Source organism: Brassica napus, chromosome C5 (genome assembly GCF_020379485.1).
Source record: "Brassica napus cultivar Da-Ae chromosome C5, Da-Ae, whole genome shotgun sequence".
Lineage (NCBI taxonomy): Eukaryota > Viridiplantae > Streptophyta > Magnoliopsida > Brassicales > Brassicaceae > Brassica > Brassica napus.
In genome coordinates this window covers 51,637,487-51,650,148 of record NC_063448.1, presented here as the reverse complement: position 1 = coordinate 51,650,148, position 12,662 = coordinate 51,637,487, and the positions used below count along the sequence as shown (strand labels likewise).

At 35.0% G+C, this 12,662-nt stretch overlaps 1 protein-coding gene across 2 annotated transcripts; it reads left to right on the top strand.

Moving 5' to 3' along the window:
* Positions 1-9,038: 9,038 nt before the first annotated feature.
* On the top strand, positions 9,039-11,271 carry LOC106345495 (salicylate/benzoate carboxyl methyltransferase-like). Of its 2 annotated transcripts, XM_022702691.2 has the most exons (5): positions 9,039-9,197; positions 9,355-9,457; positions 9,730-10,128; positions 10,219-10,479; positions 10,591-11,265. In XM_022702691.2, exons 1-5 carry the CDS (start codon positions 9,160-9,162, stop codon positions 10,942-10,944), a joined length of 1,155 nt encoding a protein of 384 aa, XP_022558412.2. In that variant the 5' UTR covers positions 9,039-9,159; the 3' UTR covers positions 10,945-11,265. The 2 variants fall into 2 exon arrangements, with proteins under 2 accessions (XP_022558412.2, XP_013640148.3); XM_013784694.3 differs by lacking the exon at positions 9,039-9,197 and having other exon boundaries at positions 9,314-9,457; positions 10,591-11,271.
* The last annotated feature ends 1,391 nt before the right edge of the window (positions 11,272-12,662 follow it).

Genomic DNA, 12,662 nt, shown 5'->3' with positions numbered 1-12,662 from the left:
TATTGTTCACCTTAATCGTTCTCTTTTTTTTTTTTTTTCTGTTTTGCTTTTCTTAATTGGCGGGAATATACCATCAGTATTCACTTTTGGTCAAACGATTGGACTATTATAAACAAACTCTAAAGTTTTTTTTAACTGTATTGTAAACTTTTTTTTGTCTATTTTTAGCAAAAAAAATAAAACAAAGTCTACAATCAATACTATTAAAAGGGAAGGAGTTTTAATAAATCTACTTATGAAAGTTGTTTGGACTTTTTTGTTACACTTATTTTTTTTTGGTCCTACAATTAATCACTCTAATTATACATAATTAATAACTCTAACTACCTATGAAAAATTGTGATGTTCGTGAGATATTAATTGTGTTACCATAAAAATTAACGAACACCCCTAATTTCGTGGGATCACAATCATTGTGATATGTGTGGGATATTAATATCACTAAGATCACAATCATATTAAAGCTAAAATAATATTCCATATTTTATACATGTACTAATAATATCATTAAACATTGTATCATGACATCTTATATAGTTTCAAATATTTACAAAATTAAATTTGATAAATCGCATATCATATGTTAAAATAAAATTATATTTATATTATGTTAACTTAATTTTTATAGAATGTATTATAATAAAAAAAATATTAATAAAGTTTAAAAACTATGAGAAATCTTACAAATATGTTCTATTGAATTAGTTAAAAAAATCTATCAAATAAATCTTAAACCATATCAATTTAACAAATGTAAAACTTATAAAATACACACAAAATATAATGAGAAAATAGGTTTGGGTACTCAAGTATTCGGATCGGTTCCTTTCTATCTTGGTTATTTGGATTCTAAACATTTGGACCCAAATAGATATTTGATTTTTTTTATTCAGGTTTAGATGGGTTCTTTCATGTTCGGATCAGTTTGGAATCATAATTCAAATACATGTAAAATACATGTAATATTTGAGTATGTAGCATGGATAGGTCGGTTCATATATTTAAGTTTTGCCAAAGATCATAAGTACCTGAAAACCTGAAAAATGATAGCGGGTTAATAGCATGTTTTGGCTTTTACCGTATTTTTATCATATTTTGTTTTATTAAATTCAAAATAGGACTATATACAGATTTATTGAATCTATCGGTTTGACTATGTTGCATATGTGTGTCTTAAATCTCTGTGCACCAGTAAAAGCCCAGCACTCGTGGATCGGACGATTTGGAAAATTTACTTTTTCTAAATAAGTATGTATTTCTAAAAAAAGGAAATCGGGGTTTGAGGCTGCTATAAATATGAGTCTAAAGGTTTGTAAGATTATTCATTCACACAATAATAAAAAACCCTAAACGGGTATTTGCCTCAATATGTTTTGTTCTCTATTGTCTTCTTGATTAATTCATGGCTGTTCACAACATACTGTATGTCTCGATTGGATATGAAAATACTATTTAAAATTCAAACATTATAATAGAGAAAGTTTAAAATCATTTATTCCTAATAAAAAGTTATAAATTTATTCAAATTTTATCAAATGGACAACAAAAAATATCCGCGCTTTTCAAGCGCGGGTCAAAATCTAGTATACATTTAAAAAGGACTTTAGAGTTGCTAATCCATGCAACTATTACGTAATCTCACACGGTTTGACTAAAGCGGACCATCATCAGCACAGAGTCTGTTCACTCTTAAACATCACACTTATTTGATGTCTTACAGATATGATCGTCATTGATATGAAATTACTTACATCTCATCGTCCAGACTTCCCTTAAAATGCATTAGAGATTACAATACACATCACACCAATCTCAAACCAACTTTAATTACTGTCATATATATTAATGAATGAATGAAAATGGAAAAAATATTTTTTTTGTTCTAACTAAAAACTGAAATTGCAATGTTTGATAAGTTAATGAATGAATGAAAATTTCACACTCAGTAATTGAAGAATTAATGAACTAATATATAAAAATTTAGAACCAATCGAATTATTGTAAGTTGATTTTAAGTTGGAAGTCTATGTCAAATTTAACATGAGATCAAAACTACCAGATGTTGGGATGCTCCCTGGATATTATTCCTACAATTGTCCATGTTTGAGTGTAAAACAAAAAACAAAACAATGGTCGATGCAAAGAACTCTCCAGTCTTTTAGCCGGGGTTCTTAACTCATGATTTGACATTTTTTTTGTTTTTTTTAACACTTTGGCTAAGAGACGGCTCTTATATCTCTTATTTAAGAGACGGTTCTTAACTTTTCTTAGTTAAAATCTAAGAAAAGCTAAGAACCGTCTCTTAGCCGAAGCTAAGAACTCCAGTTAAGAAACTGAGGTTAATGATGGTCTTGTACCGTCTCTTAGCCGAAAAGTGTAAAAAAAGGAAATAAACAAAAAAGTGAATCTCGGCTAAGAAACCTGGGTTAATGATGCCCTAAGAGCCGTCTCTTAGCCGAAAAATGTAAAAAACAAAAAAAACAAAAAAAAAGTCAAATCATGAAATAAGAACATCGGCTAAGAGACCAGGGTTAATCATACCCTAAACTACTCTAATGCATATATTTTCTGCTCAGATCGGCGCGTTAAGTTTCATTAATTGGTTATAGCAAAACTACACGTCACTATGTAGAGAAACCCTAGACGACTCAAATATATGCATTAGACCATGTACGATGGTTTGAACACTCTCTCCATTTTCAATACCTTTAGAGCATGATTATTCGAAAGATCCATTTAGGATTTCTTATTTTTTTTAATACTTTCAAGTAATAAATGTGAGTTAAGAGACTACATTAAGAGATCTAAACATTTATACGCTACAATGCAAATATCTTAATTTAGGGTTCTTAAAAAAATTATTAAACATTTTTTTATTAAACTTAAAATTTATTGATTAAATAAAACATAGTAAAAGATAACATTTTAAACATACATTTAAAAAAAACATAAAGCAAAGATTAGTAAAATAAACGATAATAATTTGAAAGCAGCATCCGAGCTCAGTTGTTGTTTTCATCACGTCCAAATTTACGCCATACATTTCAACCAAATCATAATATATAGTAATTAGCTATTATGGATTGAATCGAATTGATTAATAATTAAATCAAATTAATTAATAATTAAATTGCAAATTAATTACTAATTAATAAATTTTATTTTATTTTATTTTATTAATTTAATTCTAGTTTACAAATATATTCTGTTTTACAAAACTAAACCAGAATTAAAAAAAAGTAAATCTAGAAAAAGGAAACTAAACCAAAGGTTAAACTAATTCCTTCGAACTTCAAGTCCCTCGCTCCCCCGCTTCCTCACTGATTTTTTGATACCTGTCTCTTAAGAGACGTTTCCTCTTTCCCTTGATTAAGAACCGTGTCTTCAGTTTATATCTATTTTTCATTTAAAAAAAAAAAACTAATTTGCTTAAGAAACACAGTTAAGAACCTGTGTTAATGCTGCTCTTATTTTCTCATTTTAACATTCCACATAATCTTCTCTCTCGTCCACCTAATTTATTCAACACTCATTTCATTCTAAACCTCTACAATGGTTTGTTTTACAAAATTCAACACCCTACTCCACAACTCTTAATTCATATTTTTGTTTTTTACAACATAATAATTACATATTAATAATTAACTTAAAAACTAAAATAACATAACTTTTAATAATATTTATTTAAATTATTATATTTAGCTTATTTTTAAAAATAATTATTATTAGAATTCATTTAAAAAAAAGGAATAAAACATTAAATTAGTTGATTATAAAGAAAAAAGACATTTTTTCCTGTATCCAAATGAAATGAGCGTACTCTCTATTTTTATATTAAAAACCTTGAATTTTGATATTTTTTAAAAAGTTTTATTATGTAATAAATGTATTTGAATTATTGGGTGAGGATAAAAAACAAAAGAAATTTGCACAGCCAATAAAAAAACGACATATGGCAGCACTGGACAAAAAAAAATTAGTTTCAACAGTTGAAATTTTGCAACGAGTGTTGATGCCACCTAGATTAACTCAATTTATAACACACTCATTGCAAAGATTTCAACTGTTTGAAACTGATTTTCAACATGATCTCTATTGTGGGTAGTCTTAGAATTGTTTAGGTTGACGACTCAAAACTTCCCGACCACCAAAAACACTCTTCTACAACAATCTCTATAATAACCTTAGTACCTCACCAAATCCAAAATTATTAATAATTTCAAGTTTCAACTAGTTGGATGTGTATTAACTCTTAATTTACGATAGGTAACTCACACACACCTCTTCTTTCTCTCTGATGGCCGCTGCCTCGTGGCGCGGTCGCCGGGAACCATCCATTTTTTTTCCTTTTTTTTGTTTTTTGTTTTTTGTTCTTTTCTGTTATTCTTTCGTATTTTTTTTATGTGTTTTCTGGTCATAATGAGTTGAGTTGATTTTTCTTGGGTCAGATCCGGTGATTTTTTGACGATTTGAGTTTATTTACTCGGGTTTCTATGAATTCTGACCCGAGTTTTTGAGAGTTGTTGTGTAGGAACCCGTTAAAAAAAAGAAAAATGGTCGAGTGTCTTTGTGGTGGTCGAGTCGCGGGCAATAAGGATCGATCGAAAAGTTTTAAAGTACGAGGTGGGCGAAGAAGTGATCGTGAGTGAACTATGAGTCGAATAAGTTGCTCGACCATAGTTAGAAGATGTCCTAGATTGATGAGACGGATGTTTTGGAAGCACAATATTTTTGGAAGCACGACGATTTAGAAGCTCAACGTTTGGGAAGAATGACGTTTCTTCAGCACGAAGTTTTCCAAACTTCGTATCAGCGGAATATTATTTCGAAGACATTGGAAGCAGGACGGGAATTAAGAAGGACGGGAATTAAGCAGGACGGGAAGCAAGCACGATGGGAAAACCTGAAATTGGGCAAAAACCTTAATTTCGGTATTATGAAATTTTTCGAGGAAGCCAGAGGCTCGGGAAATATTTTTCATCTAGGTCAGAAATATTTTAGAGTTTATGAAAAGTATTCAGACCATCAGAACGGGAGCGAAAAAATATTTGGGGTTAATTGTGGATCAGAAATTTACCGGAAGGACCGAAATCAGACGAATGGACCGAGAAGCTCGAGGTGGCTCGTTGCATGGGTTCAGAACGTGGTGTCAAGCATCTAACAAGCTGAGTGTCTCCAGAAGCTCGAGGTGTCGCTGTGCATGGAAGCTGTACATGCAGCCTGACATGTAGAAGCACGAGGTGGATCGACCAAGCACGAGGTGTCTCCGCGCATGCAACCGAAGCATGCTGATCGACATGTGTGTGCTGCTGTGGCGCTTTGCATGAGCTCTAGTCATGCAGCCTGACATCTGGGAGGAGTGTTAGCGTCCTGCATGTGTCCTGGACATGCAGCCAGACATGTGGAGCACGAGGTGTCGCCGCGCATGCGTTCGGAGCCATGCGAAGCGACACACGGGCGGCCACCAACCTGAATCTGATTGCCTGCTGTCTTCTATAAATAGCCCACGACCCCAGCTCATTTCATCACATCCAGACATGTCCAAACCAAGTTAAAAAAGTGAGAGAAAAGTAGAAAAAAAAAGCAAGTGATTCCGAGCTATTTCGAGAGTTTTAGAGAGTTTTCGACGTCAGTTCTCTACTGATTTCGAGTCAGCGCCTAGGGACGGTTCTGTCCAACTGAATTCTTCCAGGCCACTCAGTTCCTTTGATGATCAAGTTGAGATGCTGTCCGGAGTTAGTTCAGTTCTACGGGTTCAGATCAGTCGAAGTTCTGCTCGATACTCCGCCGGGAAGTCCGAAGAACTGTCCAGAAGCTAGAGGAGGTTCTGTCCGAGTCCAGATCAGCCTGTCGAGGCCTATCAGTTTCTTCATGGTGAAGCCGAGGTTCTGTCCAAGTCGATATCAGTCCAGTCCAGTCAAGACGTTCATCTTGGGTTTTGGCCACGTCCTCTCCTATCAACCAGCTGCTTCTCGCCTAGAACAGTGTGAGTTGGTTTTGTGTGAATTCCATTTGGAATTTAGGGTAGATCGAGTAGCATATAGATTGGAATGATCACTCTATTGAATGGTAGAGTCCTTAGGGTTATTTTATTTATGGAACCGGACTCAGTTTAGCAAGGGCTAAGCTGAGATGAATGGAATTAAGACTGAGTTGATAACCTGACTAGGACTAGGGATAGGATGTATCATGTTTTCTATTCTTGCGTGTTGATATGGCTGAGTACAGGTTCCCGTTATCTTTAAAGATAGTGTCGTAGCAGGAGGCCGAACTATCTGGGTAACGGTTTGATTGAGTAGATTGATTGAGTAGATTTAATTAAATGCTTGCTCGTTTAATTAATCTTGTTGATTGAGGTTAGTCATCTCTTGGTAAGGGAGTGACTAGCTGGTTGAGTTGTTGTGTGATATTGTTGTTAGTGTTGTAGAGTTAGAGTGTGATGCCATATAGCTTGTGTGTACCCCACCTTGCTAGGCATGTTTAGGGGTTGATTAGTGTTTCCTCGACCTCGTACCCAGCGGGTTCAAGGAAACCCCTTATTCGCTGGATCGAGAGCACTTAGAGAGACGGGGTCATGGCCTATGGCTGAGTGGTTGCACGACAAGGTAATAACCGGCAGTAAGCCGAAGGACTGTGGGCTGTCTCGCGGTGACCCGAACGTACTGTAGGCCGCGATCGTCTTGTAACAACCGGCAGTGGCTTGACTGTACTGGGGCTGTCGCGCGGTGACCCGACTATACTGTGGGCCACGTTCGGTTGAAAGCTCCTTCTCCTAGTCTTTGTGATAGGGAGATAGGATATTGCCGAGGATGATGAGGAGGAACACGAAGTCACCAGGGCCCAGGTTAGAGTGTTGTGTTAGTGTGTCGTAGAGGGTTATGGAACCCTCGAGTTAATGTAGCACCGATATACGGTGTTACGAGTACGATCGAGTCATTGATAGTTACTATCTTATTATTGTTGTGGTTGTGGTTGATTTGTTTGCAGGTTCTGATATTAAGTCCTAAGTCTGGTTTAGGTACCAGATTAGGCTTGGTGTGTATTTGGTTAATGTAGGCCTGACGTTGGCCTGTATGTGTTCGAGGGATTGCTTGTGAAGGGTGGTGGATATTAAAGCTATGCGGTATCATTGGTTGGCCGATCATGTTCTTGTTTGATTGTTGGTCGACCGGCTCAAGATACTTGTATAGTCTAAGTGTCTAACACTACATGAGTATTGAACTCAAGCGTATATATGGTTAACTAGGAATTGGTTGTTGACTTGTTTTAATGCAGGTTCCCGTTACTTGAAGCTAGATTATGGCAGGAGGCCAAGTCTAACTTAGTAACAGTTTGCTTAGCCTTAGCTTTTATTGCATGTTAGGACTAGATTGATTGTTATTTTAGGTTGTCTGGGTTAGAGTCTAGGTTGCGGGCAGAGGCCGCCAGCTCACTGAGTAATACTAGGTTACTCATCCAACTCTGTTTTCCTTTTTGCAGGTCGCTATAGGTAAGGATGATCGGATAGCTTGGTGCTGGACGTTAGGACCGCCGGAGTAGATTTCATGCCTTTTGTAAACAGTATTGTGTTATGTGTTTTGGTGGCTCGATTTGGCATTAGGCCGGGCCCAGTCTTGAATTATTTCAATGTATGGATATTTCTTGAATAAATAAAATAAATGTTTTATATGCGCTTCATGAGTACTCTGATATTTGACTAGTCCGGTCTAACACAACGTTAGGTCATGGTACGGGTTGAAAAGCCTTAGGCCTCGATCTAACGGAAAAAACTAACTCTAGGTATGGGTTGCAAAGCCTTGTGCCTTGACGCAGCGAGACGAGTTAGTGGAGGAACTGGTCGAGGTCGTGGAGTAAATTTTGTGACTCTGACCGGATCCTTCCTAACCCGCCACGTAGCGCTTCCGGACCATGGTGTTGGGTTGGACGGTCAGTCATGTTCTTGTTTGATTGTTGGCTGGCAGATTGGGCTTTCATCTCCAACCCTAGGTGTGGGTCGTCCGTCGGTCATGTTCTTGTTTGATTGTTCGCCGGTGGGTCGACCTATGCTTAGGACGGTTCGGGGGTGTTACATGTTGGATCCTGGTGGAACGACGGTTTTGTCGTAAGTTCCAGATCCTTGTGAAGCGGCGGTTTTTGTGTTGTGTTGATTTGTTTAACCTCCTCGACATTTTGGTGGCAGGTTGTTTCTCTTCTCTGTTTAACAAGTTAACAGCCACTGTTATACTATCACAGGTCAAAATTGGTGGAAATTTATCTTATAGAGATAGATCCCCAAATTTTGTGTTCTTCTCAAGTTGCTACTGTAGATAAAAGAAGAGACAGTTTCAAGGATTCGAGCTTATGTTTTGACAATTTGGCTCTTAATTTTGGATCTTTCATATCGATGGTAAACATGCGACATAACCTTGTCATCTTTATGGACCCCTCCGTTCATGTTCATGATGATATTTTGTATCCGAAGCATTACTCTCACTTGCAAAATAGAGTGGAAGCTATAAGAAGAGATCACAATCCTCTTTGACTCGCCATATTCTCTTTGGTTGCAACAACTATTCAATGAGAAGGTTGGTCAGTAATGCTTACGCCTTGAGAATTAGTACAAAACAGTCTGGGGGTTACTACTATCTCAATTTTTGGTGGATTCTATCTATATGCTCTTTTGAGGTCTTTATATCGCCTACCGGTGATTTTTTTAGATTTATTTTTGTAAAAAAACTTATTGTTTTAACTTTATTTTCTTATGGCTTGAAACTAAACATCCTTAAAAAAAACTCACACACGCACATCTAAATATAACACCAACATTGCTATAATTACTAATAATTACTATCACGTCCTTTCAATTGTAAACTTATCTTAACTGAATTAAAGTCAACAAAAAAATAAAATCTGGATGAATCTTCTATAGAATTCGTTTTTTGGGTCTAATGTTAAGTATCTATTAGTGGCATTAATTTATCACAAAGGGCATCGGCTTTGCTACACATGGCTGTGTTTCATGTATTTGTTCTTTTTATATGCTAAGATGCTACTTTTTTCTTTTTAGTATGCTACTTGATTAAGTTCCATTTCTCTATAAATTGAAATGCGAGTTGCATTTTCAACACATATCTTCAAATAACTCTCATTGAGTCATACCATTAATAAGTACGATAAAAGATGGATTCAAGATTCAACGATACCGTTCATTCCTTGAGGTTCGTCTCTCTAATTCATAATTACAACACCTAGTACACTTATTTTGTTTGATTTAACTGTTTCACAAATTCACAATACATTTACATATATATATATATATGCTAGTTAATATTGCATGTCCATGTCCACTACTAATCTATGTATTCCGCGATGTAGGTATACTGATGAAAAGAGTGACGATGAGTATGCATTTGTGAAAGCTTTACGTATGAGTGGTGGAGTTGGAGCCAACAGTTACTCCGCCAATTCTCTACTTCAGGTTCTTCAGTATTCTTTTCCTTTTAGCTTAAATAACAAAATTAATCTTATTTGGTAAATCAGAAGGAACGAAATAATCATTTCATTATGGTGAATATTTAATTTAAAATATTAACCAACAAATGGTAAGAGGTGCTATATAAGAAGAATAATCTAGACTTGCTTATATGAAATTGTGATTCAATCAACCGTGGACGAATTTTTTGTTTTGTTTTTGGAAACATGATTATAGCTAGTCTCAAGATATTACTTAACTCTTTGTTTGGTTCACAGAGAAGAGTTTTATCAATGGCCAAACCAGTCTTGGTAACAAACACAGAAGAAATGATGATGAATTTAAACTTCCCTAACTATATCAAAGTTGCTGAATTGGGTTGTTCCTCGGGGCAAAACACGTTTTTGGCTATCTCTGAGATCATCAACACCATCAATGTGTTGTGCCAAAACTCGAATCAAAACCCTCCAGAAATCGACTGTTGTCTCAATGATCTTCCAGAAAACGATTTCAACACAACGTTCAAGTTCGTGCCCTTCTTCAACAAGGAGATCATGATGACAAACCAAGCATCGTGTTTCGTCTATGGAGCACCAGGTTCCTTTTACTCTAGGCTCTTCTCTCGCAATAGCCTCCATTTTATACACTCCTCATACGCTCTCCATTGGCTCTCTAAGGTAATTTTAGACGCTGTTATAACATTTTCATTTACATAAAACTGAGTTATTTGATAATTAAACGGCGGAGTTGTGTTTTTATAATTATAGGTTCCAGAAAATCTCGAAAATAATAAGGAAAATGTGTACATATCAAACTCAAGTCCTCAAAGTGCATACAAAGCTTACTTGAATCAGTTTCAACGAGATTTCTCAATGTTTCTAACGTTACGTTCTGAAGAAATTGTCTCTAATGGACGGATGGTTCTTACCTTCATCGGTAGAAACACTCTTAACAGTGATCAATTTTATAGAGATTGTTGTCACGTTTGGACACTGCTATCAAAATCTCTCGGTGACCTAGTCTTCGAGGTATATATATATATAACCAAATTGTTCATTAGTTATAACTTATAACTATTATTAATCACAACAATCTGTTGTCCAAAAAAAGAAAAATCACAACAATCTCTTTATTAACAGGGCCTAGTGAGTAAACCAAAACTGGATGCATTCAACATGCCATTTTATGATCCGAACGAGCAAGAACTCAAAGAAGTGATACAAAACGAAGGTTCTTTTGAAATCAATGACTTAGAAACACATGGATTTGATCTTGGCCATAGTAACTGCGACAACAACGAAGAATATAACTATGAAGCGGGATACAATGAAGCCAAATCTATAAGAGCCGTTACTGAACCAATGCTTATTGCTCATTTTGGAGAAGATGTTATCGATATCTTGTTTGATAAGTATGCTCGCCATGTGACACAACACGCGAGCTGCAGAAACAAAACGAGTGTCACTCTTGTCGTTGCGTTGACTAAGAAATAATCAGCTTCTGCTTTAATATAGTTGCTTGTTTATTTACTTAAGATTTACTGTCGTTTCTCTTCCAGCTAATAAATTCTAAGACTTGCCCCTCATGTGATGATATGATGCTTGTCCTGGAAAATGGATTGTTATTGTAATTGTAATATGTAATATATGTTCTATGTGTAATAATCATCAATGATAAAATGCATGGTCAATTTGGTAAAACAATAATACTTATGTTTCCACATTAAAAATAGTTTTAGGAGTTTTTCCATAAGAGAATATTATTTATTAGGTTTTAAAATTTTGAAGTCTTATAAACACAAAAAAAGAACTATGATGTTGCTAATGCAGGTTAATTACTTTAAGCTCATACAATTTGATTAAGCGAATCTTCGTCAGCACACACACACACACACTTGTTCTCAATTGACCAGTGACGATCTAGGATAACTTTTAACCGGGGGCACTTTTGTGGTTTCATTTGCCAAAACCATTGATATTAGTATTTTTGGTCAAGCATATCGTCTTCAATAATCACAAGTACTCTACAAGACTACAATATAATTTAAAAGGACTTGGAATTTTTATGTTGTTTTAACATCAACTTGAACATATTGCATATTTCATGAAGGACGATGATGCATGGCTTTTTTAAACACAAACTGATTATATTAAATTAAAGATCCAATAATAAACTCCATAAACTCGACCGGAACGACGATGATGCATGGTATCTATGTACCATACCATGTTATATAAGCAAGTGGTGGTAGCCTAGTGGTAATTTTTTGGTGTTTGGTGTATATCTACATCAGTTTTTAGTTCGATTTTCCTGGAAACTAAATTACCATTATTTGGTCAGTTTAGGTTTGGTTTAGTCCATGTGGTTAACATGGTGAACCGTAACAGACAATTAGTTCATTTTTGGCATTAATCAGAAAATATTCTAAATTCGGGCTAGGCAGTGTGATACTCTTTCGAACTAATCCAATATGTGGAACCGACCAGATGAGCCGATCAAACTTATTAAAAAAAAAAAAAGATGAGGCATGGTATCCACCTATTTTTCGTTATTTTATATGAATAAATGTGTATTAATCGTTCGTGGCTTACCACAAATTCTATGGGCAGAAACAATGCAGTACGATATTGAAAATATTTTTTTTCTAAACAGGAGTTTTGTTTTCCACATGATATTGAGGCCTATGTACGTGGTATGGAGTATGCTGATTCTAGTGACTTCAACTTCGTTATTTAGGTGCCGAAACAAAAGGACACATTTGTTAGGATTTAGTACATACACTACTTTTTAGGTTTAGAAAATTCTCAACCTAATTTCATTAAGAACTCAAAATTTGGATGTTTAAGAAATAAATGTATACAGATTTTAAAATTATAAATTATTCATTAGTACAATCAATAAACACATTATTGTTCACCTTAATCGTTCTCTTTTTTTTCTGTTTTGCTTTTTTTAATTGGCGGAAATATACCATCAGTATTCGCTTTTGGTCAAACGATTGGACTATTATAAACAAACTCTTTTTTTTAACTGTATTGTAAACTTTTTTTTGTCTATTTTTAGCAAAAAAATAAAACAAAGTCTACAATACATTTAAAAAGGACTTTAGAGTTGCTAATCCATGCAACTATTACGTAATCTCACACGGTTTGACTAAAGCGGACTATCATCAGCACAGAGTCTGTTCACTCTTAAACATCACACTTATTTG

Bases quoted from the DNA above. Each gene is read 5' to 3' on its own strand.
- LOC106345495 (XM_013784694.3), top strand. From the start codon at position 9,314: ATGTCCATGTCCACTACTAATCTATGTATTCCGCGATGTAGGTATACT. The intron at 9,458-9,729 runs GTTCTTCAGTAT...TTTGGTTCACAG, and splicing joins CCGCCAATTCTCTACTTCAG to AGAAGAGTTTTATCAATGGC. The intron at 10,129-10,218 runs GTAATTTTAGAC...TTATAATTATAG, and splicing joins CTCTCCATTGGCTCTCTAAG to GTTCCAGAAAATCTCGAAAA.